Raw genomic sequence first — 14,199 nt, 5'->3', positions numbered from 1 at the left:
TTGTTGATCGTTTTATTTTATTTTGTGTCTTTTTTTTGGAAGAGTCGGGTGTTTTTAATGGTTTGGTTTGTTTTAACTGTCATATATTTCTTTGGAAAATCCCTTTTTATTTATACTTTTAAGCAGTCTTATATAGCCAGAATCATAAATTTCTCCTGAATAATGCCAAGTACATGTAATGGGATTTCCAGATAACTGTTAATATCACCATTGTACTTTAGAGTGACTTTCGTAGTCTAATAGTCTAAAATTAAGTCAGTGTCTACTCTCATATTCATATTTCACATTAAAAAAATGACCAACGACTCCCTCTTGGTGAAATTTTGTAAGTCAAAAATACCTGCTCCTATCAGTAATTTTTCAGTGGTAGTCCGAATATCTGGTTGATATGTAAATTATGAATAAGAACGTAAAAAAAATTTTCTCGACCTTTTCTAGTTAAATTATTGTAAGGTGTACCTTAAATCAAAGATTTTTATGAGGGGTCAAGTGTTGGTTGAGGTTGAATGTTATAATAGAGTAACGTAAAATCAAATGAACTAAGTTCTAACAATTTTTGATGATGACGACGATGGTGAAGTAGATCTTTCCGCGTTTTAGAAATTCCTGGTGTGTACCTTGATATGAAAACAGCATTCATATAGAATAGAGAGTACCACAACAGGAACATCGACAGAACTGGAAATGTGTGATTTAGCATCTTTCAAATGTAAATATGTCATTGGAAATTAACATTAAAAATTCGTTCAGTTTTGTGTCGATTTAGTCCAAAAGATTTCGATTACAAATGGCATAGACCGATAGCCAATCTTCTTTGCAAATGTGTTATATTTTAAACCGTGTATACACAGGGAATCAGATAAAGTCATTTGCAACACTCTAAACAAATCGTCACTGATGAGTCTATTGTAGTCTAGCCTACAAGCCTGGTATCAATGAAAATGTTTTTCCCTTGTCAACCATGCAGATTTTGTTCTAGTTATAATAGGTTATCCTTAAAATAACTCTGAATATACAGTTTATATTGAGCAGAGAACCAACAGTCTTATATGCACCCATACAGTACTGTTGTATTTGAGACTATTATGCGTTTTTTCCAATTTCTCACATTTGTTAAAAGTATTACGAAACGACACAGAAATATATTTATTAGTTGTTAATGCACACTGTATTTCTAATGTAAATCAATATAGTTATGCAGAGGAAAATACAGTGATCTATTAAAGTTATTTTTCCAATATATTCATATAACACAAGTCAGGTAAAACTAGAATTAACATTTTATGAAGTTACACGGAATCTGATTATATCGATGAAGCTCTCTACGTTCTGAAAAATAAAGATCATTGTTAACATATAACACAAAGAATGGTTTTATTAATATTTTTGAAGATCTTTTTTTTTTAATGTGATTTTTAAAAAGAAACAACATATATGTGGAACGAAAACCCCAATTTTTACTATGAAGTATCTAACTTCCACTTGTTTCTACTATTGAGCCTTTCTGACAGGAATAATATGGAATCGCAAGAGGGCGAGTTTTTGCACGATACGCTTCCCCCTGTTGACTATAACGGTTTTGCTCCGATTTGGTGTTTATGCAATCTTTTATTGTGATTCGTATATTTTTACAGTACCTGTACTTTCATATCGTTAAATTGTTATTTCCATTTTTCAAAAATTGAGTGAGACTAACAGATGAATAGGTGTTATTTCCCTTGAATTGTTTACTGACGATCTGTCGAAAGTGTATAATGCTCTGCAACATACATCTACATCGTATACCCTTAAAATCATTTTAAATATTATATTTCAAAAAGTGGTGGCTTATACCATGGAATAATTCAAAACTTATTTGCGGAAAAAAAACGACAACGCCTTATTGAATTTGCCTCCAAGTTCTATATTTTATTCAACTTTGTATTTACCTTCGAAAGTTAAAACAATATGTAACACCGAGAGATTGTCGGTCCGGTGGAAGTTGGTGTATCTAATGCTTATCTTAATCGTTTACGTCTAAGAACAATTTCTTTATGAAGACACCGGAAATCATTTTAAGAGTAATATTTTTTTATTGTTTTTGGTGGCCGATAATTGCGAATGACTTCCAAAGTACAGTGTTTTAGAACAGTTTGTTAAGCTTTTGGTAGATGATTATTTACATGGATACATATCATACCTAATAGTAAATAATTAAGTATTACAACTGCCGACATGGTCACATGTTAACTTTTGTTGGCACCATTCAGTCCCAGGTGCACATGGTTTTATATCTGCGCCTCCATGCTCGTCACACTGGATGAAATGCGTAGAGCAGCTGGTTTCTAAGTAATACAGTGGTGGGTCTTGTTTGATACTGGCAGCACATTTTTGCAACGCATCTACAATGATAACAATATGGTCATTTTTTAGGTTAGTTTATATCATGATAGAACGTTTATAACATATAATTATGAAATCAGAGTTAAAAGCTCATAAAAAAAGCACAACTTTTCTACAAAGAAAGATGATTTATATTGGGTATGTATGTTCATAATAAGGCAACAATCATAATTATATACATTTACAAAATAGTGCAAACTGGTATATATCTCGCCATGAAAAAGAATGGTTATGACAAACAACGATTTTACAGATATCTTCTTAACTTCCGGATACTCACCCTCTGGTTTTTCAGTATCTGTACAGTCACCTATCAGAATGATGTCGACTTGGTCGTCGTCTACTCCATCTCCAGGAAGTGTTTCGCCCGGATCTGCATCAAGTCCACCGCCATTTCCTGCTCCATCGTCATTCCCATCGTCCGATCCAGTTCCATCGTCAGGGTCCGTGCCATCCTCTGATCCTGTTCCATCGTTAGGATCTGTTCCGTCATCTGATCCGTCATTTGATCCTGAATCGTCAGTCTCTCCAGCGTTTAAATCTATAATCCAAATTTATGAAATGTAAGGATTGGAATAAAGTCTATAAACTAATTAAAAAAAAGAACGAAATAAAAAAAGAAACTGTTCAATAACAAACTATGTGTAATGCTTGTTTTTGTCGAAATTGTGAAGCAGATATCCAATAGCCTTATATTGGTGTCAACATAGTTATGATTGATTCTGGTTGACCTTAAAACTTTTGAAAAAAAAAGACTTTAACTTTACCACATAAAAAGCTTCAAAAGTTGCTTTATAAACAGCCGCCTCTTTCATAAATATCTTAGGAAACTAAGGCTCCAGAAATTATATCATCTGTGTTTTTGAAAGAACAAATTTCTGAATTAAACCATGCGGGTTATTTTTAGAGCACAGTCAATATTTTACAAATTAATTCGAACTGTTCTGCTATTTACGTTTATGATTTTAAATAATGCGATACCCGACTACATTCTTTTTAGATCCTATAGACTATATATTACGATGTTTCTCAAAGCGGAATAACTCTAAATGTATCACTATTTTCATACAATGTATATATCATAGATGGGAAAATAATCTGTAATTGTCAAAAAGTGTAAGGTATCTAATGTATACCTGAATGCACAACGAAGAGATTTGCTTAACATGGAATATAAAACTGTAAAGTTACATACCATCAAATGGGTAGTTGCATTGTTTTTTCGTAAAGAAGTACTGTTTCACCCTGTAGATAAATTTATCACACATGTAAATAACAATATAATGGAAACACATTTATTGTTATTAAAATTATTTTTTATAAGTTAGTTTAATTAGTAAGTTACATACATATTTGAATTACATATTTGTTTCTTTTATATCAAAATAACTGTTTTTGTCAGTCACTGCGATGGTTATTACAATGAAAGAAAGACACTGTTAAATAATGACTGTATTGAAATAAGAGATAGTCTTCTATTATTTTTTTTTTAATTTTGGAACTCATAAATGAAGAACTTCAATAAAACATAGGAGTTTGCGGATGCACAGATAAAAATATTCGCAATATAAAAGTTAGCCAATTGTATTATTGTTTAAGATTTGATTGTGTTTAGGTATGCCAATCGTTTAAATAATCAAAAGCTCCTAACAATGGTAACTATGCAACTATTCCTAAGATTAAATGAAAACAATTAATACTGACTTGGAACAGGTCCTCCTTCTTCCGTTTTTTCTACATTTGCTGAGGGTCTTCACAGAAGCAACTTTACATTGACATCGTCTGTTAAATATTAATATTGATATTACACAACGATATAAATATCATTAGAGTTCATCATATGGTTTCTTAACTGTGGGTAGGTTATAGTTGTTGCCAATCATTCTCATGGTGAGATATTGAATGAACTTTTACTGTCTGTGTTCGGTTGTTCTATTGAAAAAAGATGACGAGGGTCAACAAATTGCCGGATTTTAGATTTTTTGAATTTTTTAAGAAACTAATGTTTCAACTCTTTTAGGGAAAGTTGACCTTAGTTAGAATCGGCTAATATTTTCAGGTCATTTTCTGTCATATATCTCTACAACTGTTTCTGTTCTTTTACATCAATGGCTTTCAAATCTTCGGCTACGAGCAAGATAAATCAAGAAGGTGTATCAAGTGTTGTTTTCATTTTTTGCTAGTTTGATATAATTTCAATGATTGCTTTTAACGGATCTTAAAACTAGTAAGTTTGTCTGCACATGTGTAAAAGACATTTTCCATGCCTACCTTCAGATTTGGGGATCCTGTTAGACAAATAATATACAGAAATATATACAAATTAAACATCTTACAAGATTTATCAATTCAAAATCAATCAATACTGTCATTAACCAATGAAATTCAAGGAAAATGGAATATGTTTCGCCATAATGGGTTGAAATTCTCATACGAAAGAGATAAAACTAATTTTACCGTTTCTTGTTTCTTTTGTCTTTTCTTTCGCTGTAAAAAAGTTGAAATCTTAACAGTGCTAATTGATAAAAAAAAAAATAATCTTGAACTAAAATATTCTGTAAGTTGGTTATAGAATTTAAGAAAAAAATAATTATCAATTGCACTAAAAATCCATTTCTTTCCAACATCGAATTCTGATCTGCTTTTCATTTAGATTTTATACATTTATTCTTTAACGGGTGTAGAAAATCTACGTAATGTTACCGTTTCTTGTTTCTTTTGCCTTTTCTTCCGCTGTAAAAATGAAGAGGAAAAATGGTCAATGCAAATGGTTTTTTTCTATGCTTTCATATTTGAAATAATTTATATATGAAGTACTGAAGTATTACATTTTATGATATGCACTGTATGGCTACGTTGGAAAAATATATTTTGTAGTATTGGCCGGAACACTTGCCCTAGGGTGATGTTACAAAAAAGTATAAACAAACTATGCATTCCAGGGTCATTACCACTCGGATGCTACGCTCGATACACTGTAAACTTACCAAAAAAAAAGGATAAAAAAAATAAAACTATTGATTAATTACAATTTTTCGTATAAGTAATAGTTTTATTTATGAATTAACTGTTGTATGCATAGTTCTAAAAATCAAATTTCAAAAAAATATATAATGAAATACTTGTTCCTGAAAAATTAAAATGTTGTTGAAAAAAAAAATTGTATAACTACAGTATATATATATATTACCTATTTCCTTTTTTAGCTGCATTACTGCTGTAATCGAAACAGATTATTGTTTCAGTAGATATACAAACAAGTGATTTATTAATTTTATTCTTTGTGTCATTTTGGTGGAAGAATATCACAGTATTAAATGCATTTTTACGCAAACATTTTTAATTGGCTAAAATCTATCTATGTTTAGGCGAAAAATTCATTCATGATGTTTGGCGGCAATTGAATTTATTTCAGTTCATTTGTTCAAACTCTAACGTACCATTTATTTTTTGCAATACCTTAGAATCGAAACAATTCTGTAGTAGTGTAAGTAAAAATTGCGTTTGCGACCGTCAAATCGATTATTGACTGTGACAACTCCTGTTAATTCACATACACAAATTTCTTTTAATTGAACTGAATTTAACCGTGCGCATTGCTGTGTGTTTGGTTATTTAACTGTAAAGGGGAAAGGTGATGACATCTCAAAAAATGTCTACGATTGTTCCGAGTCAGGAGCCTCTAGCATTTGTTAGTCGTGTTTGTTTTTTTAAATGTGGTTCCTTTGTTTGTTTCAAAGTTATGTCCATTTTGCTGAACTAATAAACCTTATTGTTAATAGAGCAGCTGCAGTTAGCCTCAAGGAGCGGAATATTCTCACTGTAATGAAGACCTATCGATGATCTTGAACTGTTTCCTGCTGTTTCTGTTGTTTTCCTCTTATAGCTGATGAGTTTCCCCCGGTTTTGGTTTGTAACCCGGATTTTTTTCTCTGTCAATCGATTTATGACTTTTGAACAGCAGTATACTACTGTTGCCTTTGTGTGTGCCCTTTAATTGGGTTGTTGTCTCTTTGACACATTCCTCGTTTCCATTCTCTATCCTATTAATAAATTTCATTAAATACCGAACGGCACACTTACCCAGTTTGTTGTTTACCCTTCTTTTGACTACCAGGACTTTTTCTACAAATAAAAAAAATCATGTTATCTAGAGTACGACTTTGCTTTAATAATCCATGGTGTTTCGCATCCAAGCGTATGAGGCATGAATAAATACCTTTGGAAGTTGCTCTTCTGCAGTTGTTCTTATTTTGTTCTTGCATTGTATTGATAAAAGTTTTCATTTATTAATTTACTTTTAAGACTTTAAGACATGTGCATAAAAGTGAAAGTGTTTGGATTAAAAAAATATATATAACACGGATAAAGAAACTCACTCGCTACTCTCACTAACTTCTGTCCTGAAAAATAAAAACAATATATTTAAACGCAAGTAAAATTCAAAATAGTAATACTGATTGATAGATGGCAACCTTGTTCGCCACATTTTTTATTTAAAGTCTTGTCATAATTATCAGTTTTGAAGTTCAACGATATATAGACAATAACTGTGTCTTTAAATATCAGCTGTATTTGTACGAGGCTAGGAAACAGTTATTGTCTTCATCCTGCAATTATTTCTTTATATTATTTGTGTTTTGAAAGACACAAAAACACATGTTTTGCATTTATTTTCGATTTGAAATCCCATGAGGCCCGTGTAATAATACAATACAGTAATCACACATTCAGCTGAAGACGGGTTCGCAAAAAAAGAATCTCAAATGGTCAACAATAATACATCGCTAAAGGTGAATAATTATCTATTTTAACATAACAACTAATTTCAACCGTAAAATCAAATAACAAAACGTTGTCCAATTTGAAACAGTAGTGTACGAGTTGTCGAACGCTTCAGACTCGACATTCACTAAACATGCACGCTGAAATTGACATGGTTGTTTTTGTTACACAATCATACACATTCAAGTTTTTAAATCAGAAAAGAAAAGACTGCAGTTTATTTGTGTAATGTTATCAGAAAATTGGTGTGATTCTTGTTGATCTAAAGAAATGTTGGAAAACAAACAGAACGTATAAAAGTAATCGTTAACTCGCAATTAATACGTCCTTGGAATGTGACTCCAATACACATTCTGAGGTCACGCAGGTTCAAACAATACTCAGTCCGTCAGTGGGCGGAGTTTTAAAGTGATAACTGTATAGTATATAGATACAGCATAGCGATATCTGTAGGGCTGTATCTGTATAGTAGAACACCCAATTGCAGGATAAAAAAACGTCTCTTGTGTTCTAAGCCGTTGTTCTCGTAGGAACATAAAATTTTCAGTAATAATACGTACATAAAAGAGAGAGTTTCGACATAAATAAACTCATCAAAGATACCAGGGGCCTGTTTATCGAAGCTCTCTTAGGATTAGGACGTGTCCTAAGACCAACTTAGGACACATCTTAGTCCTAAATGGGTTTATCAAACATGTCGCAATTTAGGAAAATCCTAGGAATTGTCCTAACTTTAGGATACCAACTTAGGTGTCTTAAGATGGTCTTAGGATGGTCCTAACTTTAGGATACATTCGAATTTCGTCTTTTGTTCATTTTCACGCGTATTATTTTTAAAGCAGTAGTAAAAACAGTTGAAATTCTCCGTAATGATATGAATAATGCACGAGCTTTGCATTTGAACTGTTAAAGAATGAAAATGTGACACTTCGAATTCAACTCACTCAAAAATATGTTATGATTTTTACGTATTATATATCTTGTTTACAGTTAGTTTGTTAATTTTCTTATTTTTGTGTCATGTTTTGTTTCATACAGTTTAAATGTACAATTATTTTACAAAAATTATTTATTACCTTTAATTTAAAACTACATATTAGTTATTAGATTCTAATTAACCATATTTGAAATAAAATTATTGATAAAATATGATACCATAATTATTATTTTTTTCATATTCGGTTTGATTTTTCTTTTCCGCTAATACATCAGTTAGGACGTCCTAGTTAAGATAATCCTAAGATAGCTTCGATGTGCATGCTGAGACGTGTCGTAAGTCGGTCCTAACTTTATCCTAACTTCTGTCCTAAGAAATTCTTAGGACCGATCTTAGGACAGTTTCGATAAACAGGCCCCAGGACTAAATTTTGTATCCCCTCTTATATTCGAGAGCCAGTAGAATGAATAACATCATGATTTGAGTTGCTTTTATAAAAAATTAATGATCTGCAATAATATTTCCAAGGCAACTATCAATTCTAAGTTTATACATTTACTTGTGAGTACAAATCGGCGACGAACACTTGTAATTACAATCTTAACTTAGTAAGGGGGTTACCCCTGTCCTCTAGTGTCAATCAGAACCTTGCTTTTTTCGTATTAATTGTTATTTTTTCTCAACCCAAATATGTATGAAAATATTTGAAAGTAGACACTGAGCAAGAAAAACTTTATCAATCAGTCTGAAGGCCAGGGGCCGGTTTCACGAAGCTATCCTAAGACATGTCATAAGACATATCTTAGGACATGTCTTATGATCCTCTTATGACTATCCTAGGACATATCTCAGACCTCGTTTTAAACAATACATCACTATAAATTTTCAATGCTAAATTAAGAAAAAAGAATATAAAATTATGACATTGTTTTGGTACAAGTGAGTTGAATTCAATTTCGACTTTATTGGTTATAAAAGGTTAAGAGATAAAATCGTGCAATTTTTATATCAATACATCGAATTTTCATTGTTGACACATCCTGATAATCCGTCAATGTATATATATTTAAAGCAGGAATAGGAGAATAGATAATTAGATAATAATAAGATATTTTTTTTCAAAATTGATATAAAAAATGAGTGTAATTTATATAAATAAACGTACCAACTTTAAGAGATGTCCTAATTTAGGACCGCTTTGTGAAACCCACTTAGGACTAAGATATGTCGTAAGACCATTCTAAGACATTACTTAGTCCTAAGACAGCTTCGTGAAACTGGGCCCAGGGGTGGTGTTCTCGAAAGTATCCTAAGATTCGTCGTAGGTCATAGATAAGACCGATTTTAGGATGGACTTAGGATCGACTTAGGACACTCTTAAGTTGCGTCTCGAAGCTATCCCAGAACCATCTTATGTTAGGACGTCCTAAACATATCCTATGTGTGAAATCCTAAATAGTTAAAGTAATTGTTTGATAAAACATTTATTAGAGAAGAAACCAATTAATAAAATTCTTTACAAAATTTTGTAATAACAAGTATTTAATGAAATGCATGATTTTAAATGTAATTATAAAAAAAATATCAAAATAGGATCTTGATATAAACTGTAAAACAATTTGTTTTGAAATGAGAATATTGAATTCGTAGCGTCATCGTATCGTAAAAACACGAAGTTCAAAGTTTAAAATCATGCACAATTTCTTTAATGAGTAAATAACCGATGGTGCGTCTCTTTCCCCGTTTATCTTCACGTAAAAATAAGAGAAAAAAGCATGCACAAAGTTAGGATGAAGATATGATGATCTTAAGACACGTAATTAGGTGTCCTAAAGTTATGACGAAAAATGTGATATATAATAAGTTAAGAGAGCTTCGAGAACACGACATAGGACAAAGACTTGTCCTAAGATGGTCTTAAGTCCTTGTCCATGGTCGAAAATGTTATATGTACCATTTGAACATCTTATAGACTCTAAGAATTCGAAATACTCACCCAGTTGGTTTGTCTTTGCCGTTCTTTCTACCGCCTCTGTAAAGTTATTGAAAAATTAACAAACTGAGTGAAAAAGTTATGACCAATAAAAATCGACAGAGATACGAGAGACAAGTAAATCTAGCATCAAAACGTGAACACATCCACTTAACCCTAGCAAATGTATCTCAAAATTGATTTTCAATTTAACTCAAAGTCATAACTAAAATTACAATAACAGATAATTCGTTACAATATGCTTTTGACCGATTATGATAAAAAGAAGAAAGTAATACTTTACAGTGTTACTCTCCATTTTTATATATAAGTGTACCAAGTAATTGAATATTTATCAAATTACAAACTTACAATACAATATCTCAATTTTGATCTAAGTATTTTTTTTAAACTTGACATGCTGAACTGTTCTTGTCACATTGTTTCACGGGTATTTAAATTCCCAATTATGATTTGATATGTATGCTTTGATGTCATTATGTTTCTATTATAATTATATTCTCGGTGTATACTTTTTTAAACTTTTCTGCAACAAGGTATAAATACACTTTTGTTTATAAACAAGGCATTTATTTGATCAACAAGATATTTTATTTTATTGAGTTCTTTAGTTTAAGAGAAAACCCAAAACATTGCTATTCTAACAAAAGAAACGACTGCATGAGCTAAACAAAAAACTAACAAAAAAGAAACATTTTAATTCCAAAGATAATTTTCAAATCTACTCTGTTATTGTCGATGAAAAAAGGTCCTTAGTAAAAGTTTACAGAATGTCAACTTCAGTATTAACAATATACCAAATATTAAGCTAACTTATAAAGATAAAAATATTATTGATTTGTGTATTAACTGTCCTAAAATCCTTCAAGGATTTGGAAATCATATACGCAGGGTAGACGCAAAACTTAAAATAGGACTAAATAATCTAATTATCAATGTCTTCAATGTTCATTTAAAGACTGTGGAATTATATTTTACATGTTACTAAAATTTTTATATCATATTTATTTGTTTGCATATTTCATATCATAAGTACAGTATAACTGTAGCAGCAAATGTTATATAGCAAAAGTATTAGTTCACTGAAAAATATTGAGGCTGTTTAAAAATTAAATACAAAATTATTTTTTACAGTTAATAAACATGACAAAATATCAAAGTTTACCTTCTGTGGCCGTCAACTTCAATACTAATGAAAATAATCACCAACAAAATACAAATGATTGGAAGTTTGGACATCTTGTATGGTACACGTCCAAGACAGAAACGACACCAGAAAGGTTTATTTTAAGTTATATAAACGTCAAAACTTAAAGTTAACAATAGAAATTGATTGTGACTGAAATATGGGTTGTACTTGAAATGAATTCTTTTCATACTCAAACGTGAAACAGTGACATGATATATATTTTTTGTGTGTTCAGAAATGAATTGAATAATAATCTGTTCACAGTTCCATGTAATTTTTAACAAGGCTAAGTTTTGATTTTACAAAGTTTTTTAAGTAAAGATTTATTTTGACTTTTTTTTCGTCCTAATTATAGTTCAGATGGAAAAGTATCTTATAATCATCGATCTGATTCAATGCGATAATAATTCAAGACTTGTGGCGACTGTATCTTGAATTTTGTTAATTGCAATAAAAAAAATATATCATTTACTAGCTCTCTTATCGACAAATTCTCTTTTCTATCCTATGAAAAATTAACCTGTGAATGGCTTGAAAACGAGATAGAAGTCTAAAGGTTAAAAAAGTTAAAGTGTAAACCAAAATTAAAACGCAGCAATAAATCAATATGTATATATATATATATTCATTTGACTGCAAGTATTAGAAAATATATGAATATCGATATCGTATTTCATTTTTGGGGATTTGTAAATCATTAAAATCTTTGAACTTTAAAAAGATTTGTTTACTTATCAGTCCCAAAAGTAGACTGTAAGTCAATGTAATGTGCAATTGTTCAATTTCAACACTTTGGCTTCGCTATGTTTAAAGTACTTGTGTAAAATACTTTAACTCAATTATCCAGCTTTATATGTAAACATAATGGGGGTTTGGTATATCATCTAATTCTGCATTCGAATAAATACAATCCAATTTTGATAATCAAATTTATACCATTTGTTCTGACGATGTCTGTCTTTTAAATTTTTATGATTACAATTACTTGTGTAAAATTCTTTGCACAGAAACTCGATTATCCAGCTTTAAGAATTGAATGCTTCTTTTTGTAACTTCATTTAGGGTGTGAAAGCGTTGACCAAAGTACATTTTGTAGGCAACAGTCCTTTTGCGCCAATAACTGTTTTTCAGGGGTATCATTTGCGCCAAATTTTGTTTTCAAAATATATCAATTACGCCATTAATCGGAACTCATTTGCGCCAATTTACCTGTACACATATCTATCATAAATATTAATGATTAATATTATACAATTACTGTCTTTTGATGAGGTAAATATGCGGTTTTATTGACTTTTGAAAAAATGATATTCACTGAGGCCGACGGCCGAAGTGAATATCAGTTTTTCAAAAGTCAATAAAACCCCATATTTACCGAAACAAAAGACAGTAATTATTTTATTCTATAGTCCGAGAGAAGAAAATGTATCTAATGACAAACATATACCATTTTTTTTTACATGAAACATTTTACCATACCGTTGCATGTAAAAGCGCGTGACGTTTAGCGCGGTGAATAACACTTTCACAGGTGAATATGCTTTTTTATTCAAAATCCAATTCATATAGAAAAGCCTACTAAAATAATACCAATATGGAATAAGAATAAATATTAATCAAACGTCACGCGCTTTTATTATGGTGCCCCTAAATTGATCTTTGTTTTCCTGGTGACTTCCTCTGTGTTTAAGGGAACGGATCATAAGTAATCGTTTAGCCCTTCCTCTGAAAACTCGCCCTCGTATTTCAATCTGATACTGAGAAGGGGCGGTGCGTGGGGTAATGTTTAGTGAGACAGCAACCGAACAAAACTATAAAACCAGTGTAGACATCAGTGTCTATAACAACAGACAAACATCGTATTTACCTTCAAATAGCTTAGAGTCAATATAATATGTGAATATTTAAAACGAAAACTACCAAAGACGTGTGCATGATGGCTATTACACATCTCCTTTCATTGAAATTTATGTCAGTAAAATCTTATTCTCTAAAGGACAAAAATAAGAAAAAATGATAATAGACCTAACTTTTTACATAGCTTTTCTTGTTTTTTTTTTTTTTTTTTTTTTTTTTTTATATAAATACAAACTCATTCATTCTTTATTTGATGCCCTTCTAATAATAATCAGTAGAAAAGTTTACAAAAAAAATCGAAAAAAATTCAAATTAAAAAAAGTGCTGCTAAAAATGTGCATTTCACTTACCGATTTACATTTTGGAAATGAATATTGATACAAACTTAAGCTTTATAGATTGACTTTTTAAAAGTATATTGTATTCAAATTATAGATATCAACTTTCATAAATATTCTCTAAGAGAGATATTAAAGAACGAAAGTATACCTCTATAAATTGCTAGTATGTCAAATGAATTAAAATGAAAATATATACCTTTTATGGCCTTCAACATCAACACTGATGACAATAATCACTAACAAAATACAAATTATTGGTAGTTTGGACATCTTGTCTGGTTGAATTATGGATCCTGATTAATGTGGAACTACCTCAACCAGGAAGTCCAAATGTACCGATTTTCAGTGAATCGGAGCAGAAAATTCGTTCCAATAAGCGAACAAAAGAAATTTAAAAAGAAAATTGATCTACAATTAAAAAATTAAAGTACACGCTGTTGGTTTTTCCGAACCCCCATGACAAAGTTGCATATATAATATCAATTTCTATTTTGTAATGTAAAATGATTGGTTCTTACATTTTCAATTCACAATCCTTTAAAGAAATGTGACTGCGAGGTGTTGCATTTCTACATTTAGTCGTTTAAAATCGTTGTGAAACGCATATATCATCATATAATTGTAAAATCCAACACTCATGAAGTTGATGTCATGACTTTAACTTAATTTTTTTATACTTTTTTTTTCTTTCACAATTTTCCCTTTGTGTGTTTTG

General features: G+C 30.7%; 1 protein-coding gene across 4 annotated transcripts; it reads right to left on the bottom strand.

Annotated features, from left to right (window-relative positions):
- Nucleotides 1-1,132: 1,132 nt before the first annotated feature.
- On the bottom strand, nucleotides 1,133-13,919 carry LOC139484644 (aspartate, glycine, lysine and serine-rich protein-like). 4 transcript variants are annotated; one of them, XM_071268474.1, is made up of 12 exons: nucleotides 13,681-13,919; nucleotides 10,101-10,136; nucleotides 6,762-6,785; nucleotides 6,466-6,507; nucleotides 5,573-5,599; nucleotides 5,086-5,115; nucleotides 4,840-4,869; nucleotides 4,087-4,164; nucleotides 3,578-3,627; nucleotides 2,663-2,923; nucleotides 2,180-2,381; nucleotides 1,133-1,329 (listed from the first exon to the last, which is right to left on the bottom strand). In XM_071268474.1, the coding sequence occupies exons 1-11, from the start codon at nucleotides 13,752-13,754 to the stop codon at nucleotides 2,194-2,196; spliced, it is 840 nt and encodes a 279-aa protein (XP_071124575.1). In that variant the 5' UTR covers nucleotides 13,755-13,919; the 3' UTR covers nucleotides 1,133-1,329; nucleotides 2,180-2,193. The 4 variants fall into 4 exon arrangements, with proteins under 4 accessions (XP_071124575.1, XP_071124582.1, XP_071124592.1 ...); XM_071268481.1 differs by having other exon boundaries at nucleotides 5,573-5,596; nucleotides 13,681-13,869; XM_071268491.1 differs by lacking the exon at nucleotides 4,840-4,869 and having other exon boundaries at nucleotides 13,681-13,853.
- Nucleotides 13,920-14,199: the final 280 nt, after the last annotated feature.

Source organism: Mytilus edulis, chromosome 1, assembly GCF_963676685.1.
Source record: "Mytilus edulis chromosome 1, xbMytEdul2.2, whole genome shotgun sequence".
Lineage (NCBI taxonomy): Eukaryota > Metazoa > Mollusca > Bivalvia > Mytilida > Mytilidae > Mytilus > Mytilus edulis.
Note: the sequence above shows the minus strand (reverse complement) of the source record. Positions and strands in the feature narration are given on the sequence as shown.